Here is a 27652-nt window from a genome sequence, read left to right as displayed (position 1 = left end):
ACTCAAAATTTTTATGCATCTTTTATAACCTATGTGATGATGATGATGATGCATTAGTGTGTAAATCTTTAACGTGAAATGATCTCCAAGTTTTTACACTTCATCCATTTCTCCAATTGTGAGGGATCTTACATGTGATCCTAAGGGTTATTAGAAAGAGCCTCCGATACATCCCCTTAGTTTCCCGATATAGCTTGGTAAAATATTTCTCTATAATATTATTCTTCTATTAATTCCATTGTTTTGTTATGCGGGCTTTCGAGTTGAGTGGTTCTTGTTGGTTCTTGGTGTAGCTTTGTTAACTTGACGTCAAGGTCTACCTAGAGAGCATAGAGAGGGCCTGATTCACTTATTAGCCATCAAGCTTTTGTGTCGTCATGCTTCGATTTTGATAGAATGTCGGATTTTGTGCTTATTAGCATTCGGGTTCAAAGATATCGGTTTTGTCGGATAAAAGAAATAATGAAGGTTACTACACCTATTTATCAGAAAAGTTTATGTTAGATTAGAGGATTGGTTCCAAATATACTCTTAGGAAGAATTGTAAACTAGAGAATAATTTTGATGAAATTATTACAAAGTGAATTCATTACTTTTTGTTATTGATCACGTCCATCGAAAGCTTTGATCTTGCCCTGTGTATTATACTATTATGTACTGCGAGCCACTGGATGACCTTGTCTATTATCTGGTGTAGTGTGCTTTTCTTAGACTTCACTTCAACCTCAGTGCTTTGTTCCTTGATTAGAGTACTTCCATACGTGGTGCATATGCTAGATATCCGTTACACCTGCTTGTTAGTTCTTCTTCCTCAACCATCAACCACCAACAGATAAACCTGGAAATTAGGAAAATTGAAGAACAGACCTCTCTCATAGCAGTTTCAGATTGCTCAGTGGATTTGTGAGGCTACATTTGGCCTGTGGTGTCTGCTACAACACGAGGTGCTCATCTTGATTTGGGTGTATCTTAGTATGTAGTTTGAATTACTTATAAGAAGGTCTGGAGTGTTTATGTTGGTTTGCCACTGGAGCTATATAAAATTTCTAAATAAGTTGCCATTTGAAAAGGCTTTAAAAGAAACGGATAGTGTAGTAGATTGAAGTGGGTGTATTACTTGTATTACTTAGAGCTGAATGCTAGTTGGGAAAACGGGTAACATCACCCATGCATCTTCTAACTGGTACAGAGAGCAATACCTAACTAACATCTTATTTTTGTCAGAGGGATTCCTTTGAGCCCAGAAGTATGGAACATGACTACAGAGCACTACATGGGATGGGATGTGGTGTCCAGAAATCTTTTGCTTAATCCTGTTCTACAATTTGGAACGGATGCAGTATGTGATAAAGCTGTGCTGGGACCCTTTGCAACAGTTTCAAATAAAAATTGGGGAACACATTAAATCTGTTCCAAATGAAAATTTCAGAACACTCCACATCTGTTCCAAATCAGTTACTAGAATGAAAAAAATATATTGCCGCTCTTTCAATTGCACCCTGAAAAGTGAAAACTTGTGTTTCCAAATCTATAAGCATCAGACATTGACCACTTACAAGACCCACATCAACGTATAAAACCCAACCATATTGAATTGATTTTATTCCAAGTATATAACAAGTTAACAACATAAAATCTGGTACCAAAATCAAAATGATTCAATATTGCGAGTGATATGCAACACGTCAACAATACAAAATGCCTGCCATCCACTTTTCAGCTTTCAATTCCCATACATACGCATTTGGCTACAAGGATTACACTGATGTGGTATGACCTGATCACACTCCTTCAATTTGATTTCCCTTTCAATGATACCTGCATCCTAGCAAGGGCTGTAGATGCCTCAACAGCTCGATGTTCTAAGCTCACCTCCCTTTCCATAGCCGCCTGCTTATTCAATGGATAAGACATCAGGCAAATAACAGACGAAAATATTTGAAAAATTATGAAAACAATGGTAGAGATTTGACCATTTTGGTAGCGTTGTGTGCTGCACGTTCTTCTTCTGCTTTACGATCTGCAGAACCCAGCTCTTCCCGGAGAGCCTAACAATTGAATGGTGTTTCCAGGGTCAGAACTTCCCAGTATAGGTGAAAAATACAAAGAAACCGCTATACTCCAAACAAGAGACATTTAGCTAACCGAGATACCTGCATCATCCAGGTTTATGTCAGTTCCCGATTTCTCATGATGGACTCCATATTTACCTGATCGACAACATACATGGACACTGTTATGATGACCACAAACATCTAATCCAAGGCAAGAGCCTCCATAAAAAGAATGTTTGCATAAAAAGAGCCTCCATACATTCAAGATAATTAGAGGTACAAAAACATTCACACAGTTTCAAAACGAGGAGTTAACTCAATGATAACTCAATGATGTCCATAAAAAGAATGTTTGCAAAGGGAACTTACTGCCACCACCACAGGGATGCATATTACTTTATTTTCACCGTTCACAGGTACCAATTGAGCTGAAAAACAGAAACGGGAGACCATTAGTATGATATAATAATGAAGGTATTTACGATAGATAGATATCGATGTGCATATTAAAAATGCATATAGACAAGTTGAGACATAACCTAAGTAGATCCAAAAAGACATATGAAAACTTACGCTCAGTACAACTGAAAAGATAAACTTTGTTGCCATGAAGCACTCCATTCTCTTCAAAGGCATCCTGAACAAAATATGTTTTTATTAGCATTAAGTTATTAAGGCAAAATAAATAATAGAAACTAATCCAACAAAAAAATATATAAGGAATTTTCATACTCACTTCTAAATTTGAAAAGTTCCAATTGAACCGATAGACCATATCAAATTGATCCCACTGCATTAAAATTACATAATAACAAGTTTTTCGCTGTAATAATAAATAAACAGATGAAAAATTTAACGAAACAAAAGCGAACCTCAGTTCCAACGGGGAAAACAGCTCTCCATAAATCTTCCTGCAAAATGAAAACCGAGGCTTCGATTAGATGAATTTCAATATAAAAATGTGGGTATTTGTGAATCTGAAACGTCTCACATTTCCAAGAGAAACACTAAAAACCCTAATTACAGTCAATAAAATTGAATATTGAAGAAAATTATTATACCATGTTACGTTTCTCTTGGAAGAATTCGTCGGGAGTAGTAGGAGCCTTAACACGCTTACGTCTACTTGGACCAGCTTGTTCTTCTGGTGGATCTTGTTCAGCCACCTTAACCTTCTTCTTATTATTATTCTCTACCACTACTACTACTTCTGCTGCTGTTTAAACCATATATAGGCCTGCGAGAGAGAACATGCATCAAGCCTTGATAAAACTTATTTAAAAGCCAAGAAAAAGAAAGATCTGACAGCTTTGAATGTAGCCAAACACAACATTGTGTAGATTCAGAAAATTACGAGTATCGACATTATGTCAGATCATAGATCTTTAGTGTTATGGGCTTTCAAATATATACCAATTATTTATTCTTCGAAGAATTGAAAAAGAATAAATACAGGGTCATATAAAGATTGGAAACTCACAAGTAAAGATATTGAGCGTGCGTAAGCTGGATTGTCAGATGCCATAGAGCACTGCCCACCATCACAAGATATGTCAAGGACATCATCATTATCAGCTGCAGAAACGGGATCTGCAAGCTTTCTGGAGCTGGGGAACGTTGCATATTTGCCCAAGACCTTCTCAGCTGTTGCATTTGAGGAGCCAACCTGCTTTGACTTTAGTTTATCAGATGAATCTTCTTTCTCCTGACAGTGGCTTGACTCCTCATCAATAGCTAGAGTACAGCTTGACATTAGTTCTTCTACTTCTTGAACATGTAGGACCTCGCTAGAAGTGTTTCCGATTCCTGGTACCACATTGACCTCAGTGCTGATGTTTTTAGTACATATATGTTGCTTATGATTTACAAGTCCATCGATTGAGTCAGAGGCACTATATACACATACAGATGCTATATCACAAGGAGGGGAAACATCCATGAGATGATACCTAGCCCTACGTGAATGAAAACGACAAAGCACTCTTATTAGAATAAATATAATTATTGCAACTCTGTACGTTAATCAAAACCGAACTTCAGATAATAGTCGGCAAGAAAACAAACAGGACAGCTGTGAAAAGGTATTTCTAAAAATCCTTCTCGGCTGTGTCTCAAAAAAGAGAAATCAAAGATATTAACAAACTGAATAAAGAGTTCATAGTTGGGAGGGTAACACAATAAGAAGAAAACATAGTATATGTACAGTTGCAATTTTTTAGCGTGCCTGTGCGCTGTGTGCAAGTGCAAAACCCCAAACCCACCCCCAAATTCCCCATCTTTATCTGTAAAAGAAATATTATCCAGAAATAGGGATAAGCTGTTAAATACTTTCCGACCAAAATATGAGAAGTTGCACGTGCATATGCGCTGTGTGCAACTCCTCCCATACAATCCAAGAAATTTAAGGCATTACTAACATGATTAGCCAATATGTGGGACAAGACATAAGCCTCAAGGTCGTCGAGAAGCAGGTATGGGCCATACTGTAGGCAAGTGCACACATAGGCCCAATTGACATTTTGTTTTGTACAAGTACTTAAATCTGCAGGGACATGCTCTATCCCTTCTCTCTCCAGTTCAAATAGGGAATACTCTCTCAGATCAAATAGGGAAGACTCTCTGCCAAATTTTAAACTCCCTTTCTTATTATCTATTTCTCTCTACCTTCAATCTCACTTCAAATCAAACTAGATCCAAGCAGTTAATATGCAAGCGTTTTTAAACAGAGTCACATAACTTCAACCAAGTATGCAAGCAGTGACGCATTTTGTACAGTTCAGGATACGCTCAAAACATCTTTTTGATCTCTTGACTTATGCGATAATGGTTGCATTTAGTTTGTTTGTCATATAATTTAGTTTGCATTACACAAGCCCTTTGCATTTCTAACTAGATAACTGCAAGCAGTGGGGGCGTGAGCGGAGGGTGGAGAACCTGATGGACACCAACGAAGTGATTATTTTGCTGTCTTTTGGAAAGTCAAACCATTTCTTGTCAGTATAAACAAGGACAAAAACTTTATTAAGAAAAACATAAACTTGCACAAAAACTTAAGTTGATTGAGTGGTATCTAAATCCTATGTCACTCTAGAGAAGTTTCTGGAATTGCAAAACAATAGGGTTTCAAAGGAAGGGGTACCTACACGGTTACACCACCACAAAGAACATTTTGGTTTCTCCCATCTGGAGGTTTGTCTCTAAGTTTTCCGTAACTTATTCAAACACACGTAAGGAACTTTCAAGAAGAAAAGAAATCACCAGCAGCTTTCATTTTACTTTGCATTTGCATTTGGCAGTAGTTAAACACAAAATTCTATGATTGAAAACAAAAGGAACAAAAAATGCAATTATAAGTAGTGAGTGCTACAAATTGACAAACACTCCCCTATTGGACTCAGATATCAAAACAGACAACTAGTAACGTAATATACCTGTCCAGATTTCAACATCTTCTAAGTTTTCTGGTATACTGGATTCAAACACACGAAGTAACCACCGGTCAAAAACCGGTTCAACTCAAAAGAAGTTGGCCACTTGCATCAAATCCCAATGAGTTTGCATTTGCAATTATACTAAATAAATCACCAAAGCCAACGAGAAATACCTTCAATGTACCATTGAAAACAAAAGTGAGGGTGAACAAAAAAAAATACACTTTTTTTTAACTAAAAATTCAAATCGATCACAAAACAAATATATTTGAACATAAAAAATTATATAAAATGATTGCAATAAATGTAATATAAAAAAATAAAATAAATAAAAAATAATTCAATCTAAACAAGTACTTATTCATATTGCTTTTCTTTTTTGTCATTCTTCCTCAGATTTGAAAGCATTACAAGATCAACTAGTATCAATGTTATCAAAATACCTGTTATTAAACAATCATTCAACCATTCATCATCATCCGATTGCCAGCTTTTTTATGATATTCATAGCATAAAATACATTTTCACGGGTAACAATGGGTAAAATCAAAGACCAACTTAATTAACAAATATACAAGTGGGTAGTCTTTTCTTCGTCTCAACCATTTTTGGCTAGGCACTAATTCCATTTACTTTACCAATCTTACCTGATATAATTCTTAAGATCGATCCGCTAAATGAGTTCCAGATTTAACCCGTTATGAATTAAAATTGGTAAATCGGGGAGCTGGAAAGTCCCATAAGTTTCCCCTATCCATCACCAGTTCAACATTTTAACTCCTTATGGGGAATAGAATGGATGAACCGAAAAAAAGGGTTCATTAGATTGATTAGCTAATACCACGGTTTGATTAACATGGTTGGTTCTCCCCGCAAAAGTGAAAAGACTCCAAATGGTGAATTGTAATAAACGGATAATTAAATTCATGGTTCTCGTAGTTGGTTGACGCCGCCCTAAGATCAAAGACTTACTTGCCAGGAAGTGTAGGAGTAATCTGAAAGTCCCCATGATGGCTGATAATGAAGTTGGTAAAAACAATAAAGTTTTAAAACTAAATCAAAACAAGAAATTTATAAACCCTAGTAAAAACAATAAAATTTAAAACTAAATCAACAAGAAATTTATAAACCCTAGAAAATGAATTCAAGAATTACAAAACCAAAATAGCGAAAAACAAAATTGAAGTTCTTTGAAAGTAGTAGTATGGATACCTTAAAAGATCGGAAAGATGGTAACTTGCAAACACCTCTCACATTCAATATTATAGTCATCTTCAATATTCCCTTCACCTCTCACATTCAACTTGTTATCTAGACAAGTTTTCACCCACATTAAAAATGAGACAAACTCAATAATATACAATATTATACATCATCAACTTATTCCACGATGTTACCTTCAATGGATCCATTATTCCAGCAGCCATTTAAATCCTCGTAACAGTCTTTTGCAGCATTATATCCATAATTCACGTCGTCACAAGACAGAACCTGCAAAAATGGAAACCAGACGTTCCAATGGTCAATAAACCATGACAAAAAGGATAACTATTTTTAGTTTCGGAACTGTAAAGTTACAAGATACATGTCCTCATGGAAGCTACCTACTCTATGACAACACTCCCATTTTTAGCTATAAGTCTTGAAGGGTATGTTAAAGCCCTTTTAATCTGCAGTTAGTGAAGAGTAAAAATATAATAAATCTAAAAATGATAATTACCACTTTTGTGGCAGTGCCTAACACCTCCTTTCCGACCTTTTCTAGGTTTAAGCCCATCTCATCTCTGACTACCGTAGCTGCAAACACAAGAATTACTACTTGGTAGACATAATGAAACTAAGCAACAAAACAAAGGAACAAAAAGAAAACTTCTAAACAACGGGAAATGGATACGTGTACACACTGATATCCTTTAATGAACCAATGCTAACAAAATTGTCACCTCTTAGGATAATGATCGTTGAAGACGTGGGGGTGGGTTTGAACCTTGAACGTCGGGGTTGGGAGTTCCGAAATACCTCCAAAATAACCTCACCAGTTTCTTTTTAGCTATATGGATTCGTGGGCTTTTCTCTTTTCGGCTTTTTTGTGGACTTAAATTTGAGTAGTGCTACACGGACCTACTTTTTAGATCTACTATTGAATTCATTATTTGTATGACGTTGGTTTGCATTGCAATACACACAAACACATATCTCTATATAAATCAATGATTAGGACTTTTGACACATCAGTAGGTTCAAATAGTAGGTCAAATAAGTGGGTCGGTGTAGCATTACTGTTAAGGCATATTAAACAAACAAACAAAACCTGCAGACCTATTAAGGCGACGTTTTTTTTTTTATACTGTTTTCTCGAAAATCGGTCTTAAGCGGCGATTAATAGGCACTTAAACAAGTTTAACCTCATCAATTACCTTGTTTACCTCTTAGAGTCCGTTTGAGATCTTGAGTATTACCAAATAGCAATTGACTTGATTACACAATGAAATTACTTTAGTCAAATCAGGTCAAGCCAAGCCAATATATTCTAAATACAATAAATTAGCCCCAGGGCCCAAATTCGTTTCAAAACAACTCTAGAGGATATGATTTTTTTTTATAATCACTCACATACAATGAGCTATGAGTACGAACAATGAGTTATACATCAATACGAGCTATGAGTACGAACAATGATTATTCATACCTATAATGATTGTTCATACCTATTTGGGGGGTGGGTTCATACCTCAACCTGAGCTATGAATACTTATTGTTCATAGCTATTTGGGATATAAACAATTATAGTTCATACTCATTCATATCTTAATATGAGTGTAAACAATCAATGTTCATACATTAACATGAGTTATAAGCAATAACTATTCATATGAACAATATATCATTGTTCATATCTATTTGGGGTATGAACAATCATTGTTCATAAGTTCATACCTTAACATAATGTATAATGAATAAGAACACATATTGGAGTATGAACAATCATTGTTCGTACATATTTGGGGTGTGAACATATATCAACATAATGTATGAAGTATGTTAACCTATTTGGGTATGAACTAGTGGTGTCAAATGGGTTGGGTCGGGCTAGCCCGGCCCTCAAACAATGAAGCTGTAACGCCCGTATTTAAAATACGTATTTATTTATTTATTAATTTATTTACTTAAAATTCGTTGAATTGGATTTGGGATATGTGGGCCTAATTTCTGGGCTCGAGTATGTGTTGGGCTTAGGTTTCAAACCGGAGTATATATTCATATTTTTCTAGAGAATAGGGTTTTAGAGATAAAAATAAAATAAAAATGGAGGCGGCTCGTTTGTTATAGGGTGGAGCGCGACGATTCAGACTAGGAGAGATTCGTGGAGCTTTTGATTAAGTGAGTAGTTATGTTTTTTTCTTTTTATCGAAACTAGAGTTTTACGTCTACGAATAAAAATATTTACTGTCGAATGTTTCCGACTAGTTTTTATAATTATTTATTTTTGTCGATATCTTTTAGTTTTTATTGAAACTGTTGAAATTCTTAATGGAACTGTCGAACTATGATACTGTGGTGGTGTGGTTTTTATTTGAACTATGGTATTGTGCTATTTGGTGGTTGAACTGTCGGGTGAATGAGAAGTCGGGTTTAGAATCGGTGGTTGGGTGCTGTCGATTTGGGTTATATTAGGAGGTTTGAATGCCGATTTTGGGTGGGGTTGTTGAAGCTTAGAAAAAAAAAGCTTGAACAGCTATTAATGGTGGCGAGATCGCGAGTCCATGATTAGTAATGTATATTTTAAATCTTGATGTTGAGAATTTCGTTTGGATTTTGGTGGGATGATGTTTGGTGGCCGGTAGTGGAGGTTTGATTGAGTGTTGTAGAGTGGTGGTGGGGGGAAGGGGGGGGGGGCTGTTGAAAGCTTTGAATTACTGTTAATGGCGGACGAGATGTCGATACCATTTTGATGAAGGATTGTTGAAGTTAGGAATTGAGTTTTTAGTGTTAACTAAAGTTGTAGGGGTTTTGTTTTAGGGTATTTTCGGTGGGGTTTGGAGTGGTGGTTGTATAGAGGAGTGGTGAGAGTTAGGCATTGGAGCTGCTGGCGCTAGTGAGAGTGGGGGAATCGGGTTTTGGTTGGTATTGGAATATGGGGTTTTTATGGGGGTTCAAAACCGAATCTTTTTCGGTAAGGTTGGAGTGTCGGTGGGTGGTTAGTGGTGGCTGGTGGAGGAGAGCTGGTAGAGCTGGTGGAGTTGGTGGAGAAGATGACCGGTTGGGCTTGGGCTTGGGGATTGGGCCTAAACATTTGTTTGGTTGGGCCAAAACTCTATTTTTATGTTGGGCCGGTTCTATTTCTTGCTGGGTCGAAATCTAATTTTAGTTGTTGGGCCGGATTCATTTCTATTAGTTTTGTTTTGGGCCAGTTCTATTAGTTTTGTTTGGGCCAGTTCCAATTATGTATACATGGGCCGGTTTTCTTTTATTTTGTGGGCTGGGTCATTATTGTTATGTGGATCCGGCTAACATTATTTGAATATTTGGTTGAGTCATGGGCTTAGCTGGTTAGGTCCGAACCATAACCTTAGTCATGAGCCCATGAGCCATGCACTTTTGCCCTTAGCCATGAACCATGGCTATGACCCTGAACCTGTTGAACATGGAAACGAAAGTTTGACTTTGACAATGACAGGTTGACTTTGACATTGACCGTTGACTGTGGAATGTTGACTTTTTATAGATTTTCACATATTTAAGAATATGGACAAATATAGTAATAAAATATTGTCGAAATTTGTATAACCTTGTTTGTCATTATCTAATTAAGATTTGGCGTGAGTAGTGTGTAAATAATATAAATACTGATATGTAATAAGAGGGGAATTCTTATAAGACTTAGATATATACGTTTTTATGAGAATTAAACTACACATGGACTCAGATTCATGGACTTTAGTTTTGGGTTTTTTGATGGTTGATCAATTTAACCTAACTTGTGATTTGGACTCGAATAATTATGCGTGCCTTTGATGGTGGCTTGAGTTCACATAAATATATTGAACGAATACATTACAGGATTGATTACTATTATGAGTTGCTACTTAAATGAATTGTAGTATTTATAAAGGCTTGAGATATTCCATATGGTAGTGCAATATATAATTGGCACGTGAAATAATACGTTTCAAGATTTGATATATAGATATTTGGATATCGTGCAATGAATAGTATTGGCACGTGATAATGTGGATTGTATTATAACGAAAAACGTTGAGCTTCAGTACAATTAAGTATACTAGCATGAGATAGAATAAGAATTATTCTGATATATAAATGTATGACACTTGAATAAATTACGTAACGAAAATCCTAGAACCTAGCTACCACAACTCATGTGATTTGGCCCTTGTGATGAACGTATGTGAGATGATTGGCCCTTCGAGTGTTTCAGTGAAGCTGAATGGCCCTTCTGGCGTAGCCGAATGGTTGCTTGATTATTCCGTTCGCAAAATTAGAACGAGACGCGCGATATTTTATGTCGAATAGTGGTAGTACTTACATAATAGCTTTCGTGTGAGGGTTACCTAGTGTGCGGCATCCCGCTCAAGGTAGTTATGCACGGAGTTGTTCATTATGTGAGGGGAGGCATGTGGATGTACATGTTCGGCGTTGGGAAGCGATTGTGGTAGCCAGGGAAACTAGGTAAGACATAAATACGACGTGATTTTAGGGACACGCAAAGAAAGCCTTAAATAATATAATTATGGTAATATGTTGGTTAATGAAATATCTTTAAATATATGAATGTATATGGTTTTGCAGAATGGTGGGTCAAACTAACTACTTGTGCAGAGACGACCCACTATGTAATTGAGCATGAAATACGGTAAGTATAGAATATGCTTGGCTGGTTATTAGTTTAGTTATAACCTAAGGCACCTCAGGGGATGAACTAAATGCCTTTTATTATGCGTATGGTTTGTTGTGTGGTTAGTGGGAAGTTAAGGTGTCTCAGTGGAGGAACTAACTGCCTTACATGTTGTATGTACAAATCGATATGATTATTTTTATTATTAGAAGCTAAGGTGCCTCAGTGGAGAAACTATCTGCCTTAATTATTGTACTTAAGGATGTTGTATTATTCGTTGGATGTTAAGGCGCCTCGGTGGAGGAACTAACTGCCTTATTTAGTGTGTAAATATAGGTATAAGTATATATTATATTTTAGAGCTACTCACACCAGCATTTTTATAATGCTGATCCGATTTGCATGTTTGCTTATCGGGTGTGTTCATTAAATGAACATAGTTGATAAGTCTTAACAGGTTTAGTGTTGAAGAAGGTTTGATTGCTGCTTGTGATTTGCATTAGCGTCGCATTTCAATATAGGTTTTGTTTTCCTTTGAGGTGATATAGATTTTCGGTTGAGACAATGTTATTTGTATTTTCATTTGTAATTTTAAATAAAAAGTTATTGAAAAGAGATTTGTAACATAATCTTATTTGTGAATTTTGTAATGAAGAGGACTTTTGTTTAAGTTAAGATTTTTATTGGTTTTTAATTATCCGCATATTTAAACTGTTTATGGGTTTTTGGAAGTTGAGAGTGCATCACACCTCGAAAATCGAAGAGTCGGGAACAAATATTGTTTTTCCGAATTTTGTCGAAATTCGGGGTGTGACAGAAGCCCCATGCTTTGAGGACCGGGCCAGCCCTACCCTTATTTACCTCGAGGGCCGGGTCGGGTTGGGCCAATGCTTAAATCTCGAAGCCTTTACCCGCCCCTCAACCCTTGAAAGGCCGGGCTTGAGGGCCAAACGTGAGGGCTGGATACTATGTTATACATTTGATTTACAAAATAAATTTAAAAACATTAGTTAAAAATGATAAAATTGAATGCACTTCACATTTAAACCTTCAAACTACTAAAAAACTTGTTAAAATTATTAATTAATTAAGATCAGTTAAATTCATTTAATAAAATATTATAATGAAATTATAAGGTTGGCAAACTTAATAGATAAACATTCTTTTAAGTATTTTTAGCATATTAATGCTAAAATGAAATATATTGTAAACAAAATATTTAAAATATATGTAATAAATGTTGATGGCCTAATAAGGGTCGAGCTTAAAAGAGGGCTTAAGTTTCAAAGTCTAGGCCCTTACCCTCCCCTCAAAGGTTTGAGGGTCGGGTAGGCCCAGCCCACGAATGTATGAGGGCCTCATTTTGAAGGCTTTTTCGGCCCATGGGCCGGGTCAGGGCAGGCGAGCTCAGGGTTTGAGGGCCATTTTGACACCCCTAGTATGAACAATCACTATTCATACATCATATAAGGTATGAACAATGACCAAAACAACATAAAATACAAAATCGAAAAAATTTTATTTCAAATCTGGAATATTTGTCATTACAGGGGAGAGATATATAGTCTTTATTTGAGCTTCAGTGGACAACATTTAATTTGGAAGGAAAAAAATGCTTGAAGATTTCAATAAACATCTAAGCCAACTTCAATTGTCTATAATAAGAAGGTAAGAGACATAAATAACTACTTGCAAGAGCTAAAAGCTATTGAAGTATATATACTTAGGTCGATGTATTGAAGAAGGTGATAAAGAGGTTGAATTGGAATTTGACTCCACTAGAGCTAGCAATGCAATCAACAAGTTTGAGAAACCACTATGGTATTGTCTAATCTTAAGGATATGGGTTTTTTTATAATCACTCACAAACCCAATCTCCACATTTAAATAGCCCACGAACTCATTTTTTTAATTTTAATAACTCTTAAGGACGAAATGAGCTATAAACACTCATTGTTCATACTATACATCAACATGAGCTATGAGTATGAACAATGACTGTTCCTACCTATAATAATTGTTAATACCTATTTTTTTTAGGGGGGGGGGGGGGGTTCATACCTCAACCTGAGCTATGAACAATAATTGTTTATATGATGACTCATTGTTCATACCCATTTTAGGTATGAATAATTGAGTGTTCATACCTCAACATGAGTATGAACAATGATTGTTCATACCTTAACATGAGTTACGAGTAATCACTATTTATATGAACAATCATTGTTCATATCTATTTGGGATTATTGAGCAAACAAATAAACTGATTGTACTTCCCTCCTAAACCAAAAATTGAAAAATAAAAACGTTATTGAACTCCTAACTTAGTTCTTTTTCTCTTCAACCAAGGCCGAAAATATCATAAGATATATCAATATATCGGAATATGGGTACACGGTATGGAATAATGTGATATTTCAGTTTGACATTTTGATTTATTTTTGGACCGATATATATTAGTAATATATCCAATATATTTGATATATATCGATTGACTTGTTGACTGTTTGACCGATTATATTGATTGTTGATAGATAATTCTGACATATGTCGTTATATATCAGCGATATATTATATATATAATGATATATATCGAAATTTTAACTATTTCAAAAAAGTTGGATTTTCTAAAATATCGATATAGACTAATATATTTCGGTTTTGGGGTGTGGGTGGGGGAAATATCGGCAGATATGGAAAAATTGGGTTATGTGGATTTGCCCTGTTACCCACATTTCGGATGAAGTACAATTTTCAATTTTGTTTCATTTTATCGGAATTTTCAAAATTTCAAAACTTCAAAAAAATTCAAGAAATTATCTTCCCGGCTTCCCCACACACACCAGATCGTATCCCACGATCCCCACACACCACATGGAAACCCACGATCACCATGTTCCCCTTCCACCTTCGAATGGATCTCCACTGCACATTCTTAATTTCCGCTCCATTTATTACCTCCCCTCCCAATTGGAGACATCAACCATCAATAGTCAACAGTTGTTCTCTGCTTTGTATCTTTTTCAGCTCTCTTGTCAACACTAAAAGGTAATATTTTCTATGTTCTATATGTTTTATGCTTTAGTTTTTCATGTTTAGTTAATGAACACCTGTTATCAATTATTCTCTGTAATTATTCTGATATTCATGCATGCAAGACCATAACATATTACCCAAAAATGTAATCTAGTTTTGTAAGTGGTTTTTTAAGTTTGTTGTCTATGTTATAGTGACCAATTTGACAAGAGACGTTGACCATGGTAATTGGTTCATATGCTTTTGAGTTGAGTTTTATATGTTGTAGTCTCTAGTATGGGAATTGATCTTATGTCAATGAACCCTTGGGAATTCACTGCCCTGTACAATAATGATGCTATGCTGAATCTTGTTCCTTTCAGTTCTTGATTTGAGAGAATGTGAGTAGGACTCTTGTAATTTGTTTAAAGAGGGCCTTTATTTATGTTAACATACTGTCTCACTTTTAAACAAGTCCTGAATTTATATTTGGATGGAAGGTATTGTTTTCAGTAAGCATGATTTGAGATTAGAAAAGCTGACCAGAAATCAAGCAAGTCTAAGTGCGGTGTATGTTCCATCTATTCTAAGAGTGAAAGATAGACTATACTTAGCTCACTATTCCCGTGAAAATTTCAATAAGGTATGAAAATAGAGTAACTAGTTAACTATTTTACAGTGCTAAAAATTCGCCAGATAGTATATGCAATGCTGATGTTGTCCTAGGTCTAAATGTTTCTTTATTTATTTTTTCTCTTAGATTTCCAAGTTCCAATGGATCGACTAGAGGAGGAGGTGGCTGGTCTGAAAATGAATTTGTATGCAATAAAAGAGTACGTTGATGAGGCTTTTATTGGCATAGTGTCCCATATTAACAATATTGAGAAAATAATTCAGTTGATTAAAGAAAAAAAGAAATTTGCAAATGATGCAAATATTACAGATCAAGGTGCTAGCGATGCTTCACCCGTCACTCCTGGACTAATGAAGGAGGCAATGAAAGGAAAAGAGAAGGTAAATTTGTGTAAAGGTTTTTATGATTAAGTAGGAATTAATAAAATAAAAAATTGTTGAATAGTGAGATATTTTTTGTAGGTAGAGTATCTCGGGGATGTTGAAATACCTTCCTATACTCATTGCTACTTTCACTATATGGATAAAGTTCCAATAGTTATGAGGCCATTCACTTTGGATATTGAAGAACCAATGGGAGATGGAACCGGTGGTTTTATGGCCTTGGCTTTAGCATTGGGTTATCATAAAGAGAATTGGATAAAAGTACAAGTAGATCTGTTGGTAGAGTTGAGTTGCTTTAAGCAAGAGTATGTAAAGATGTTCAGTATTCATGGGTTTAAAAATTGTGTGGAGAACCTTTCAAAATCTGGTACGGATGAATTTATGAAGATGCCTGAAGCTGGTTATCTTGCAGTTTCGAAGTATCATACTGCCGTTGTCTTTTTCTCAGAGGCAAAGTCCGTCACTTTTCTCCCACTGAGATAAGCTATCCCTAAAAATGGCCCTAAAGTTATAAGTATTGGGCTTGTCGAGAACAAAATGTTAAAGCTCAAGCTCAGAACAAACTATCCAATGCCAGAAATAGCGAAGCTTTGGTTTGACTATCATTATCCTACTTAACGGTGATTGGGAAACGTATTTTCAATCACGCTTTGATGCATACAAGGTTGTTGGTACTTTCGAATCCCGAGGGAAAAAGCGTGGTAGTGGTGGAGTTTGATGGACTGGATAGGAGCAGTTTTTGGTTTCTTGAAACTTATTTCGTTTGTGTAGAGAAGTTTCTAGTTCATGTTGTCTTTATTTCAACTAGGTGTTTGGACAGATAGTCCTCTTTTGTGGTATTTCATTAGTGTCAATAAGTGCAATATTATAATTTTCGAATTTGAGTTATTTTGTTTGTTTATAGTCTTTCATTAGTGTTGATGTATTAGAATCCTATTTTCATTGTTACTATATTTTCTATAGGTTGTTGCCTGCTATCAGAACATGAGTAAGGTATCGTGGATGAGTTCCAAAGTGACAACTCCTTCACAGTGGAGGTACTAAATTTATGGCTTCAGTTACATACATTATTTTCTTTAAGTAGAAACAAACTTTAGAGTATTGCAGATTTGGTGTAGATTTCAGTTTTTTGAATTTTTAGTGAACTGCAAGAACTTACAAATCTTGGTCGGAATGCATAAGATAAACGAGTCACTCTGATAAACAAGCCCTCTAGATATGAACACATTAGCAGCTACTACTGGTTTAAAGGTTATGTTCCTTTGAGTTGGGCCATTATTACCACTTAAAGAATGTGTTTGAGAAAAAGCTCATAGGATTTTTCTTGAAGGGACAAGCCCAAATGTTTCTTTGAATATTTATAATTGACGAGATAGAAATTCTGACTTCCAGGTAACAAGTTTTGCTGAAAAAGCAGGAACTTCTAGATCTTTCAGTAAACAGAACAGCACATACACGTACAGAATCCAGCTTGAACAAGATGTAAGTTTACTTTCCTCCTGATCTCCATTGAGAGCATATAAAAATTTGTCTCTGATTGCTGCTTGTATAGCTAAAATGAAATAATTAGCGTCTATTTTACCTTTTGGTATCCAAGAATTAGATTTTCAACCAAATTTTCCCTTATTGTGGTTTATATGATTTGGTTAAAGTTTGGAGTAGAAAATCACGAAGTCACGAGTATAACAATATTCTAAATTATGGACAACAGCTCCCATATACAACACAACTCATGTCACACTTTAGCATAATTATATCTTCCAATAGTAAACAAAGTTCTGTGATATTACTGAGGACCTGAGGTGGTGAACACAGTTACAGACCTTCCAGCAGTATGAATAGAATTGGACAACTTGTCAAAGAAGTGACCCTCTCACATTACAGCAAGATGGTGTCACTGAAAAGCGAAGAGCAAATTTGTAGACAAATTAAAGGCGTGCCTGTGCTAATTAACTTGGTCTAAGTCAAAATTTGTTCGGGGAACTCTCCTTAAATATGCAAATTTTTATAATTAAAAATTTCAAGAAATCCACTAAACCTTATATGATTTTTGAAAGGAAGACTTAACAAGATCCTTTGTGAGTATATGTGTGTGTCTGTGGGGAGTGGGGTGGGGGGACAAACAATTGATGCTACGACTAAAGCTAAAGCAACTAGTTTTAACTGTGCATTTGCTATGTATTTTTGTACAGTAGGATTAGAATTCACAGATTTTATTTCTCGGAACATTTTATCTTTTGTATTGTTGCGAGTAGTATACTTACAGGCATTAAGTCTCTGAGTTTAGATTACCAAAAGAAAAAAATGTCTGAGCTTAGGAGTAAGAGGAATGTTCACCTTCATCCGTTGGACCAAAAACTCACTAGCTACCTAACAGAAAAATGAAACTCAGACTTGAAGTGTTGGCTTCACATTGATATTTTGAATTTCCTTGAAAGTGACCTCCTCCCCCAACATCAAAAGAAGATCGACTCTACTACGATCCATAACTATATTTCTATCAGTTACCTTTGTCATCTCTCATATCTTTAGCATTTTATGTTTATTGCAAATGGAAATGTGAAGTAGTACTATATATTCCCTAATGTAAGTCATGCCGCAACAGGTCCAAAGATTGAGAGAACAGCTGCAGAAAGAGATAGAGCTTCACAGTGTCTTGGAGAATGATGTTCAGCATACTGTCGTAATAGTATCTACTCTATCATGCCTGCCACACAATGTATACATTTTGTCGTCCTTTTTTGGATTTTCTTTTTCTCATTTACGTTCTTTTGCTGATGAAAGTTTGTTCTGCTAAAGTATATGGCTCTGGCATACTACCGGTAATGGAACAATATGTCTCTGATCCATATGATATATAAATAGTATAGTCATTGCTAGAATTTGAGAACAATAGTTTAGGTGGTTGACTCTGAACTTAGAAACTCTTCTTCAGAAGATTATCCAAAACTGCATACTTCTTGTGTATTGCAAAACATCTTTTAGAAACCTAGAAGTATTGTTCTTACAACTGATTAGTAGTCACTATGAGTATATTCACCTGGCATTGCACACTAAAGTTTAAAATTTCATACCTAAAAACTCTTTAGGAAGTGTTTATTATCTTTTCATTTTACCCTTAAATTTATTGCCTAAGAAAGGCTTTGAACTTTTGAAGTTTTCCTTCAGTGGTCTCAACTAGGAGATCTCCTCAGTCGAGATTCAAATTCAGATGGTTTCTGATGTGATTGGCTGAGTATTTTTCAGTGGCTACTCATGCCCTTATTTGTTCCATATTCCTAAACTTGGGTGCCTCCATAAGACCATAACTAACAGGAAAAATAGAGTTACTTTCGTTGATCTTACGGGCTGACCATCTCCAATTATCAAGATCTAATTTTCCGTGGGTTTGTTATAGCAGAACAATGTATCTCACCTACTACCAAACAAAATATTAGTCTATACGACGGAACTATACTATGAAAAGTATTTATAGCGATCGATGAAATGGTAGGAATCAAATGAGAACAACATGAGACTTGAAGGAGGAAAATAGTATGCTAGACTCATGTGAATATTGTGATAACTACTATTACTTGGATGATATTGTTGCTTCTAACCAAATAGCTTTGAAGATAAAAGATTTATGTGATTGACGTTTGGAGTCCAGTTAATAAGCTACTAATTCATATTGGGTATAACTACCACATAGTCCTTTAGCTCAGTTGATAGTTAATAATAGATATTAGTTACCCCCCTGTGTGTGGACAAACATTGCATGTAGTGGAGGCTTCTGGTTTTGTTATCTTTCGTAAGGTAAAGTGCTTTGCAGGGTAAACTTCAGTTCCTGTTTTGCTTTTGCTGCATTTCAATAGAATTTGAGGCTGTACAGTTGTGTTTTCTTGTATGAGTTGGTTTATGTTTTCCTGGTATTCTGGTAATAAACAATGAATTGATCATTGATATGTGTTCTCTTGTTCTTTGAAAAAAGAAAAAAAAAATATTGATATTGCTAATTTTCTTAAGCTAGTTTTAGGCTTGGGAATAATTCTAGAATAATTTTACAATGATGTTTCACCTTTCTAGCTATCTTCAATCTTATGAAGTAATTTAACATAATAAATGAGTAATTGTGGCCACCCCTTGGTTTTTTTTATCACTATTGGTAACCTTCACAGGTAAAGATTAGATTAAGCTGAAGAATTACATTATGTGGATTATTGAACTCTCGAAGGTTAAAACTTATCCCTTTAAATGTTTCTTCTGCTAGATATGGCCTCCTCATGGTTTCGGATCTTTGAGACAAGGAGTATGGGAGTGATTATGTAAAAGGTACATCTTCGCTTACCGTTGGTCCCTCACTGGCCCCCTCTCCCAACACACACACACACACACACACACACCCCAATTTTGATACCTTTGTAGATCTAACTTGGTATTCTGCTAGTCATATATATCATACCACTGCAATATTTATATTAAGGCTTGATAGCATGGCTTACTTTGAGGATGTGTGTGTGTGTGTCTGCAAGCTTTGTGAAGGAACTTTTGCACTTAATTCTCGTTTATAATATAGCCGTTACATATTTGTGACATCGTTTGTGATGTCTATTTGTGTGCTTTTGGCTACAGTGATGTGTTTGCTATTCATAGTAAAAGAACCTTAGAATGTAAATCACTGGCACAGCCAAATCCTCTGTCACTAGAATGTGACTACTGATATTAGAATTGGTAATGTTCTCATGCAATTTAATTAGGGAAGTGTCGGACTTTGGTTTCTCATAAATCAGACCCTATTCTCCTTGTCAATATATATGCTCTCACTACCAGAAAAAATCATGGAACCGTTATGTTGGCTGAATGAGGAATTGGAACAAGTGTTTCTGCTACTATTTCCCCCTTACTTGAGGCTTAGCACATCTAAGTATACTGATTGCATATTTGTCAGTCTACTCGATTTCCATTACTTGACATTGTTTCCTGCAGGCTGTGCAGGTAACAACCAACATTGCTCATGTTCTTATGTTATCCCTAGAATTTTGTTGATATATATTTTTTCAGTAAGTCATATGTATATTATCATCATTTTGTGAATTTCTGACTCTTTTTTCCTTGTTTTCCCTTCTTTTTGTTACATAGATCTTATATTGGTTGCTGCAACATAATGCACAACTGCTCGAATATTCATTTAAATGGCTGACATTCAAGTCCGGAGGGCAGAAGAAGTAATAAGAAGTGCAAATGTCAACTTGTAATAGTACCAGCTAAAATTTAGTCATAGGGTTGGTTGCAGATTTTCAATGTGTGCAACCTGTACTACTACTACTGATAACCATTGTTTTTTTTTTAGATAAGTTGAACGATGAGGCATTCGACTTTCTCGGCTCTTTTGTGCATTGTACAAGTTGAAACAGAAATTAATGTATGAGGAATTTGTTTTCAGATATTTGCTCGTGCTCAGTAAATCCTTTTTTCTTTGAATGAAAACTTTAATTATTTTGTGAGAAAGAAATGTTAGAGATGAAAAATGTCTGCCAAAACTTGTGGTAAACCTTGAGGAATGTAACTTGAATGTTTTTACATGGCTAGAAAAACCTCGTGTTTCAACTGAAATTTTCTCATCTTTGAGTGGTTGTGTGATAAATAAATATTACTACTGATTATATAGTCTATCCGATGGTCAAAGGGTTAGGAAAGAGTGCAGGCAATGGATTCAATCTTGGTCAAACTATTTAATGCAAATTTAAGCTTCTGATGTGAATGCGAACCTGTAAAGTTCAACGATCAACGAAGAGAGTTGGTGTCACAAAATTAGTATGCGGGTCAGAGCCAATTTTCAAGCAAGTAATACCTCTATGTAGCGGAAGAACTATGAGAATACTCATAAGACCTGGTAAACAGCCGGGACTTGGCTAAATTAATAGAAAAGATTCAGCTACAAGACCAAGTCATATACATATGCTCAGTAACAATAAAGATCCCATGGAACGACACAGAGTGCACAAACACATCGGTTTTTTGGGGATTGTCACAGCTTTAGTAATGCTGATATCTTGTAACTGATGATGGAGAAAAGTGGAAAACAAAATGTATCACAAATTTAGTACAACCACATGCAAGATCTGCATACAAGTTTGACGACTGATATCACCTACATTGTTTTTCTTTATGTCAAAGATGTTTCTTTTACCAAAAATTCATGCCACATGGACCTGCTGCCTGAAAGGTTCCCAATTTTTTAGCCCAAAATCTGATCCCTGCACGTCATATCAACTTTCTGTAGAAAATGATGGCGAGAGCGGAGGACATCAAGTTGGCCTCTTTACTCCAGACCACAGTTTACTGCAAGAGATTTTTATTTTCAATCTTAACAAGGTGACTAAGCTAGAGAACCGGCAATTTGACTAGCCGAGATAATCAGGATCAAGCACTTCCGAAACAGCCCATATTTTGGACGCAAGGTTCCTCAATAGATGGAAACTTACACAAATGATTTACAATGACGCGAAGCCGATAACTCCAAAACAGCTCTAGTATTTTTTTTTCAACTGCCAGAAATTTGTGGCTATTTACACGAGCAAAATGCCAAGAAGCATGGTGCAAGGCAACGATTAAAACCTTGCTGTCGTGGTCTGGATGCTTGACATGGAGGAATTTGAACTACTCCAACCTCGCCATTTCCACTGTAAGCAAAAACATTTACTGATAAAGCAGCTGGCATGTTTCCTCCAAGAAGTTTGGGAAAACAATTTATCACGTATATAATGCTCATTTAGATGGGACTTGCTCTTGATGCCTGCAAAATGTCAAGTTAGGTTAGTTTGTGCTTTAAACATAACTAATTAACTAGAATAACTAAGTCGAGGGAGGGGGGGGGGGGGCTAAAGCTAACATGTAAAACCTGATTATGGGAGGAAGTCGCAGAAGTCCAGCGCTGAGAATTTTGCATCGCCACTGTTGTGTCACTCATGAAGGTCACTATGCTCTCACTATCAACTACAACTGCAGGAGGCAATTCCCCTCATAATCCATAACACATAAGCTGAGGGTACGGATGAACCTGGTGAACATCACAAAGATGGAACCTTAGATTCATAGAAATTTCTAAAAGTTTTTTGTTATCAGGTACACGTTCTTTGCTGAAGGAATTTCTCTATGGAAAGTAGAAGGCTTTGGTCGACAACCGTTAAGAACCTTCATTTTTCTGACAATCATTTTATGTCCTGTCAGGCAGCTTCATGTGTATACCATTTTCCTACCTCAGAGCAGGAAGTCTAAATCGTCTTTGCTATTTTTTTAATCAGGAAGTCCAATTTTTGCGATTTCATATCAGAAGCCGTATTATACCCCACATGTCGAATAAATGGAGTACACTTTATTATAACATGTTAACTACAATTATGAGGACAAAGAAGTCCAAGAGATTGTACCCTTCTTGAGCACCACCACAGTTTCTCAAGGGGATATAAACTAAAACAGAAGAGCGATGTCTGAAAGCCACAATCAGTTAGACGATGATGATATTGTTGTTTCCAATTTAAACTGAGTTAAAACAAACCAACCCATAGATGCACAACATCTAATTAGCAAAAAGAAAAAAGAAAGAAAGAGAGGATAATATAAAAGGTACCATAAAACCCAAAACTATGTTTCTAAAACTGACTTGTTAAGTGAATAAGTTTGAAAGGTAGTCATTTGGGGCAGATGTAGAAACGCACCATTGCCCCTTATCAGCTATTAGTCTATCTAGTAATATCAAAGTATGCACTATTTCTTCCTTGACAGGTATGGGGTCCTTATGGAGGTTGAGTGATTAAAAATATAACTTCTTAGCTAGAGGTATTTTGCATCAATTACGAATACTTGTGTTAAAGCAGTCAAAGATTGTTAAATAGCTATGATCAAGCAATGACATTTAGATCATTTATATAAACAAAAATGAAGACGTGAGAGAAAAACAACGTACCTATGAAGTAATACAAAAAAACCAGAATCGACGATAGTATTCCATTCACGTCCCTTGGATGCCAATGGTACAGAAGCTGCAATTAAGAAAACAACTTAGAGAGGGTATATGCATGCCAAGCTTAAAAACTGTAAGACAATCAAGATTGTCAGACCTCCAAAAGGCTTGTAACATTCAAGGGTTAACAAAGAACTTAAAATAAAAGACAGTAACGGATCAAGGGTGAAGGAATTAGGAGATAACAATAATGAAGGGATTCATTCACTTTGGTCGCTGTGGGGAGGAGTTGAGAGATATCCCACTCAAGCACTTCCTATTCAGATGGGAGATTATTATCGGTGGCTGAATGGAATCGATATATTATCGTATAAATGGTTGTTTCAGTTGCCATTTTCTTTATCCTTTCAATCTTTATACTGTAGGTCACCTCATCGGATAATTTTTTTAAACGAAAAAAGATTTGGTCACACAAACAGCTCCAGCAAATAAACGAAACTAAAAGTTAAATGTACATAAGACGACATTTGCTCACCATAAACGGCTAAGGCTCCAGACATCGCTCAACATACAAGAAACCCATTCTCATGCACTGTGGGCACTGAACTGACAAGCCATCATCACTCCCATCTGGACTAATTTTACGACTTCCATTGCAATTATAACATAATATGAAGCACATTCCTCCACACGGACTGGTGGGCTGATCCCTCGGCAATCCTTCTAACAACTTCCTTTGCTCATGCAATGTCACAACAGCGTCTGCACCACCAATATATCTCCCCTTAATGAAAATCCTTGGAGGTACTACTCTACTATCAAGCATTCTCCACATTTCTTCCCTATACTCCAAATGAATCGATACATCTCTTTCGTGGAACAAAATCTTAAAACTATCCAACAGAAACCGAATACTCTGGCAATCCTAAAACCTCGTCCAGTTCTGGAGACCTTCCCAACATCATCTAATCTCACTACTGATCACCCTGCAAAAACAAATACAACACAGTTAATGCCTTCTGAGTTTACATTCGTTTAGTAAATATAGTCGATTGGTGGGAAAATATATCCTAGAAGATAAATGTAATTACCTGAAAGAATTCAAGCAATTTCACCAGCCCGAAGTAAATAGCGAAGTTTTATTTCACTTTCCAATTTCCACGATGGTTATTAGGTTGGATTAGTTTTTAGGTAAATTTGGTATTTCATGTACTTTTTTTTTTTCCAAACCAGTTTATTCAGTTTAACAAGTTTGTATTGAATTATGGATTTCCCAACAAAAATCAGATGTGGGGCTGAGATTAGTGCACATTGGAATGCATTGGAATGCCTGTGCATGGAAGCAAACCCTCATTTTTAATTGATTTGTTTTTATTAAGTTTTTCTTTATTAGAAAGAGTAGGCTGAGTTAAATTCGTTGTTGAGTTGGGCCAATAGGGTTGTGGGCTTGTGGCTGTCTTGTGGACAGATTTTATGTGCTTGTCACAAATTCGTTCTCAATTAAAATTGGATTGAAGGAGGTGTTTCAAAATATTAATTTTGATAAAAAAAAATTGAAATTAAAAAAGAATTTTGAGATCATGCAGCCACAATACAAACACTTTCCGGGGTTTAAAATTTAAATACATATGTGACCATGTACATGATATTTTGTATGATGCGGTCTGGCGTGTTAGTATACAAATGAAAAAAATGAGACTCCTGTCAATTTTCTTACTAATCCTAGAGAAGGGAGATCGATGTTTCGCCCTACAGATATCTTGATATATAATTGGTTTGATCGAAGCATGCATGTGTGGATGTCACAGGAGTATCTCTTTTTGTTGGTTTTGGTAATTGTAAGGGAGTAATATTCACATTCAATGAATATCAAGCATGTGTCCAACAGAGATCGACCCTCGATCCTCGTCCTCTCAGCTCGCTTCATAGCGACTCAACTATGGCAATCGATCTGACTAATCAGTAGTCAACCAACCTAAAGTCTTTGTCACTCAAGCTCGCTTCAAGGTGACTCGCTACACACGAACGACCTCGCCCCAGCAGCGATCTCCCATATTCTCGCTCGCACCAACGGACAATAATGTAAGTCTTAAATACCATCATCAAGACTGAAGCTTCAGGCATGCTTCACCATAAATGTTCTTAACTCATCATAATGGCCTGAATACCTGGATCTGATCGGATGCGAGAGAGCCGGAGGCGTGAACCCTTTGCCTATATAAAGAGGATGAGGAACTACGTCTGACCCCCCCCAGTAGAGAGAACCTAATACGTAGGCAGTTCGTCCATACGAACTCAGTTAACCCAATCTAATCATCCCAATCTCCTTACTAAACTTGTATTTGTAAGGATTACCAAAAGCATCATTTACAGTAATGGAGTTTTTGAAGTAGGGCAAACAACTATTAGTGTAATTTATAGCAAAAGTGTAGAAACATGAAAGAGCATGCATGATGACGACCTTGCCTCTTTTTGTGTGTGTAGATGAGATGGTATATGGATGATATAGATAGATGATGTAGATGGATGATGGTCATTGAACAAAATAAAAGTGTATCAAAACCTAATTATCCCTCAATAAGTAAAGGATGAGTTGGGTATCGTTCAACTTTTAAGTGTATGTTATGTGAAGGACAGGACTGGAAAGGGGGTTTAAGGGATTAAAAACTATGATTGTAAAGATTTTAGATTCTAATGTTAAACTAAACTAAATTAACTAAACTATTGAGAATTTATAAGAGAGGGAATTCAAGAGATTAGAATCCACCAATACTTTTGATCTATGACCTTCTGCTTCATGGTTGTTCTCACAAGTAGACTACAATTAGGCATTCGAGCGAGTGCCGATGCCCTCTTGGACGAAGCATCGTTAACAATTAACTTTACTTAAGGTTGTTCCTATGTTTATGCTATTAATATCTTATTTCCTTTTATGTAAGCTCGGCCAGCCATTCAATGTATTACCGAGAGCAACATCAAGGAGTACTTCCTAATAGGGTGGCCATTCAATGAATCACCACTTAAAGCAAACACAAAGAATACTTCCCCTAGGCAGCCACTCCCTGAGCTACCCCTTCTAAGGCAACACAAAGAATACTTCCCTAACTCTAAAAAACTAGACTACTAGAAGAAAAGTAAAGAACACTAGCATGATATTAATATTGCAAAACATAAACCCTATTCTATACTTCCATCTCCTGGTGTGGGCAATAGAACTAATAACTAAAAACATAAAGAACTAACCTGATTGAAGAACACCATGAACCAGAAGAATCATTAAACCTTAAGCATCGGCTTCATCTCCTCCCTTGAAGGAGAAGATTAGCCTTCCATAAAGAAGGAAGAACATGAAGAACGAGAAGAAGAAGAGTCAAAGAACAGAAGACTAGAAAAGACTAATTTATTAAGACTCAGCTAGTTAAAACAAAATCTTTTATTATTAATCTATCTCTGCCTCAAGTTCTGGAGACAAGAATATAAGTGAATTGGCAAATTACATGAGGCACTTAGGTCCTCTATTTATAGGGATTAACACTGAGTTCTAGAAGCATTCCAAACCGTCATTTGTTTCCTAATACAAATAGATTTCTTTCAGAGTCCAACTTCGTCTCCAAAACTGAGAAGGAATTGGCTATAGTGTCGTTTCATACGTCTGGATGCACGATCCATGAGTCTCAGACACGAGTAATGCATCTGGACGCACGATCCATGCGTCTCAGATGCGAGCAATGCGTCTGGACGCACGATCCATGCGTCCCAGATGCGGAAGTCTATCTTGTTTCTTCTGCTCTATCCTTCTATCCTCTTTTGTGGGCTTTGGTTCAAGCAATGAATCCTTTGGCCTTGGGCTTCTAAATAGGCTTTAAAATAGGTCCAAGTCGCATCTTTAATAGCTTCAATTCCTTGGCCTTCTCCATGATTGTCCACAGGCTTCCCATGTGACCCTTAATGCTCCGAATTGCTCCGTTTTACCCCTTTTTCTCTAATATTCCACAAAACTCTCTCTTTTACCTGTAGAATCATAAAACATAACTTACAAATACTATTAGTCCACTAAGATGGCTAAACAAGAGGCATGATTGAGGGTTAAATTATACTTTTTGAGTACTTATCACAACTCCCAACTAGCCTTTTGCTAGTCTCTTAGCAAATAAGATAAAAAATAGATAAGTGATCAAAATCACATCCTAATAACAAAAATAAAATCCTAACTCATTTTCACAGGCATCGCGATTACATTTACCACATGCAACAAGGCTTTAAACCTTTAAGTTCCCCAAAAAGGACGAGTTATAGTCTAGTGAGGGTTTTCAGGTGATATACCCACAAAATCAATCAA

The 27652-nt window shown here is 36.1% G+C and overlaps 2 protein-coding genes and 2 long non-coding RNA genes across 12 annotated transcripts; 1 reads left to right on the top strand and 3 right to left on the bottom strand.

Moving 5' to 3' along the window:
• Positions 1-1572: 1572 nt before the first annotated feature.
• LOC147476374 (uncharacterized) lies at positions 1573-5508 on the bottom strand. Of its 3 annotated transcripts, XM_086582030.1 has the most exons (9): positions 5486-5508; positions 3535-4009; positions 2927-2965; positions 2791-2844; positions 2628-2691; positions 2424-2482; positions 2154-2210; positions 1974-2048; positions 1573-1890 (listed from the first exon to the last, which is right to left on the bottom strand). In XM_086582030.1, the coding sequence occupies exons 2-7, from the start codon at positions 3991-3993 to the stop codon at positions 2169-2171; spliced, it is 717 nt and encodes a 238-aa protein (XP_086438156.1). In that variant the 5' UTR covers positions 3994-4009; positions 5486-5508; the 3' UTR covers positions 1573-1890; positions 1974-2048; positions 2154-2168. The 3 variants fall into 3 exon arrangements, with proteins under 3 accessions (XP_086438156.1, XP_086438155.1, XP_086438157.1); XM_086582029.1 differs by lacking the exon at positions 5486-5508 and having other exon boundaries at positions 3535-4083; XM_086582031.1 differs by lacking the exons at positions 2154-2210; positions 5486-5508 and having other exon boundaries at positions 1974-2153; positions 3535-4085.
• Positions 5509-6698: 1190 nt separating this feature from the next.
• On the bottom strand, positions 6699-7546 carry LOC147476373 (uncharacterized). The gene is made up of 4 exons (XR_015207408.1): positions 7429-7546; positions 7206-7282; positions 6883-6976; positions 6699-6796 (listed from the first exon to the last, which is right to left on the bottom strand). It is a non-coding gene; the product is annotated as an uncharacterized LOC147476373 (long non-coding RNA).
• A 6448-nt stretch (positions 7547-13994) lies between these two features.
• Positions 13995-20796, top strand: LOC147476372 (uncharacterized). Of its 7 annotated transcripts, none has more exons than XR_015207878.1 (9): positions 14020-14387; positions 14855-14997; positions 15115-15187; positions 15298-15368; positions 15450-16408; positions 16764-16853; positions 17977-18090; positions 19621-19682; positions 20490-20796. XR_015207878.1 is itself a non-coding variant. In XM_086582949.1 (8 exons), the coding sequence occupies exons 3-4, from the start codon at positions 15129-15131 to the stop codon at positions 15852-15854; spliced, it is 645 nt and encodes a 214-aa protein (XP_086439075.1). In that variant the 5' UTR covers positions 13995-14387; positions 14855-14997; positions 15115-15128; the 3' UTR covers positions 15855-16408; positions 16764-16853; positions 17977-18090; positions 19621-19682; positions 20490-20796. The 7 variants fall into 7 exon arrangements, 3 of the variants coding, with proteins under 3 accessions (XP_086439075.1, XP_086439076.1, XP_086439074.1); XR_015207880.1 differs by having other exon boundaries at positions 14037-14387; positions 16335-16408; XM_086582949.1 differs by having other exon boundaries at positions 13995-14387; positions 15115-15368.
• Positions 20797-21781: 985 nt separating this feature from the next.
• Positions 21782-24696, bottom strand: LOC147476371 (uncharacterized). Its single transcript, XR_015207881.1, has 5 exons — positions 24405-24696; positions 23849-24299; positions 23317-23392; positions 22252-22410; positions 21782-22146 (listed from the first exon to the last, which is right to left on the bottom strand). It is a non-coding gene; the product is annotated as an uncharacterized LOC147476371 (long non-coding RNA).
• Between the last annotated feature and the right edge of the window lie 2956 nt (positions 24697-27652).

The sequence above is a fragment of the Coptis chinensis genome, chromosome 9 (assembly GCF_015680905.1).
Source record: "Coptis chinensis isolate HL-2020 chromosome 9, ASM1568090v1, whole genome shotgun sequence".
Lineage (NCBI taxonomy): Eukaryota > Viridiplantae > Streptophyta > Magnoliopsida > Ranunculales > Ranunculaceae > Coptis > Coptis chinensis.
Note: the sequence above shows the minus strand (reverse complement) of the source record. Positions and strands in the feature narration are given on the sequence as shown.

Excerpts from the sequence above, each read along its gene's own strand:
- LOC147476374 (XM_086582030.1), bottom strand. The coding sequence starts at position 3,993 with ATGGATGTTTCCCCTCCTTGTGATATAGCATCTGTATGTGTATATAGT. Across the intron at positions 2,845-2,926 it reads TTTTCCCCGTTGGAACTGAG|TGGGATCAATTTGATATGGT; the intron begins GTTCGCTTTTGT and ends ATTTTAATGCAG. Across the intron at positions 2,692-2,790 it reads GGAACTTTTCAAATTTAGAA|GATGCCTTTGAAGAGAATGG; the intron begins GTGAGTATGAAA and ends TATTTTGTTCAG.
- LOC147476372 (XM_086582949.1), top strand. The coding sequence starts at position 15,129 with ATGGATCGACTAGAGGAGGAGGTGGCTGGTCTGAAAATGAATTTGTAT. Across the intron at positions 15,369-15,449 it reads CAATGAAAGGAAAAGAGAAG|GTAGAGTATCTCGGGGATGT; the intron begins GTAAATTTGTGT and ends TATTTTTTGTAG.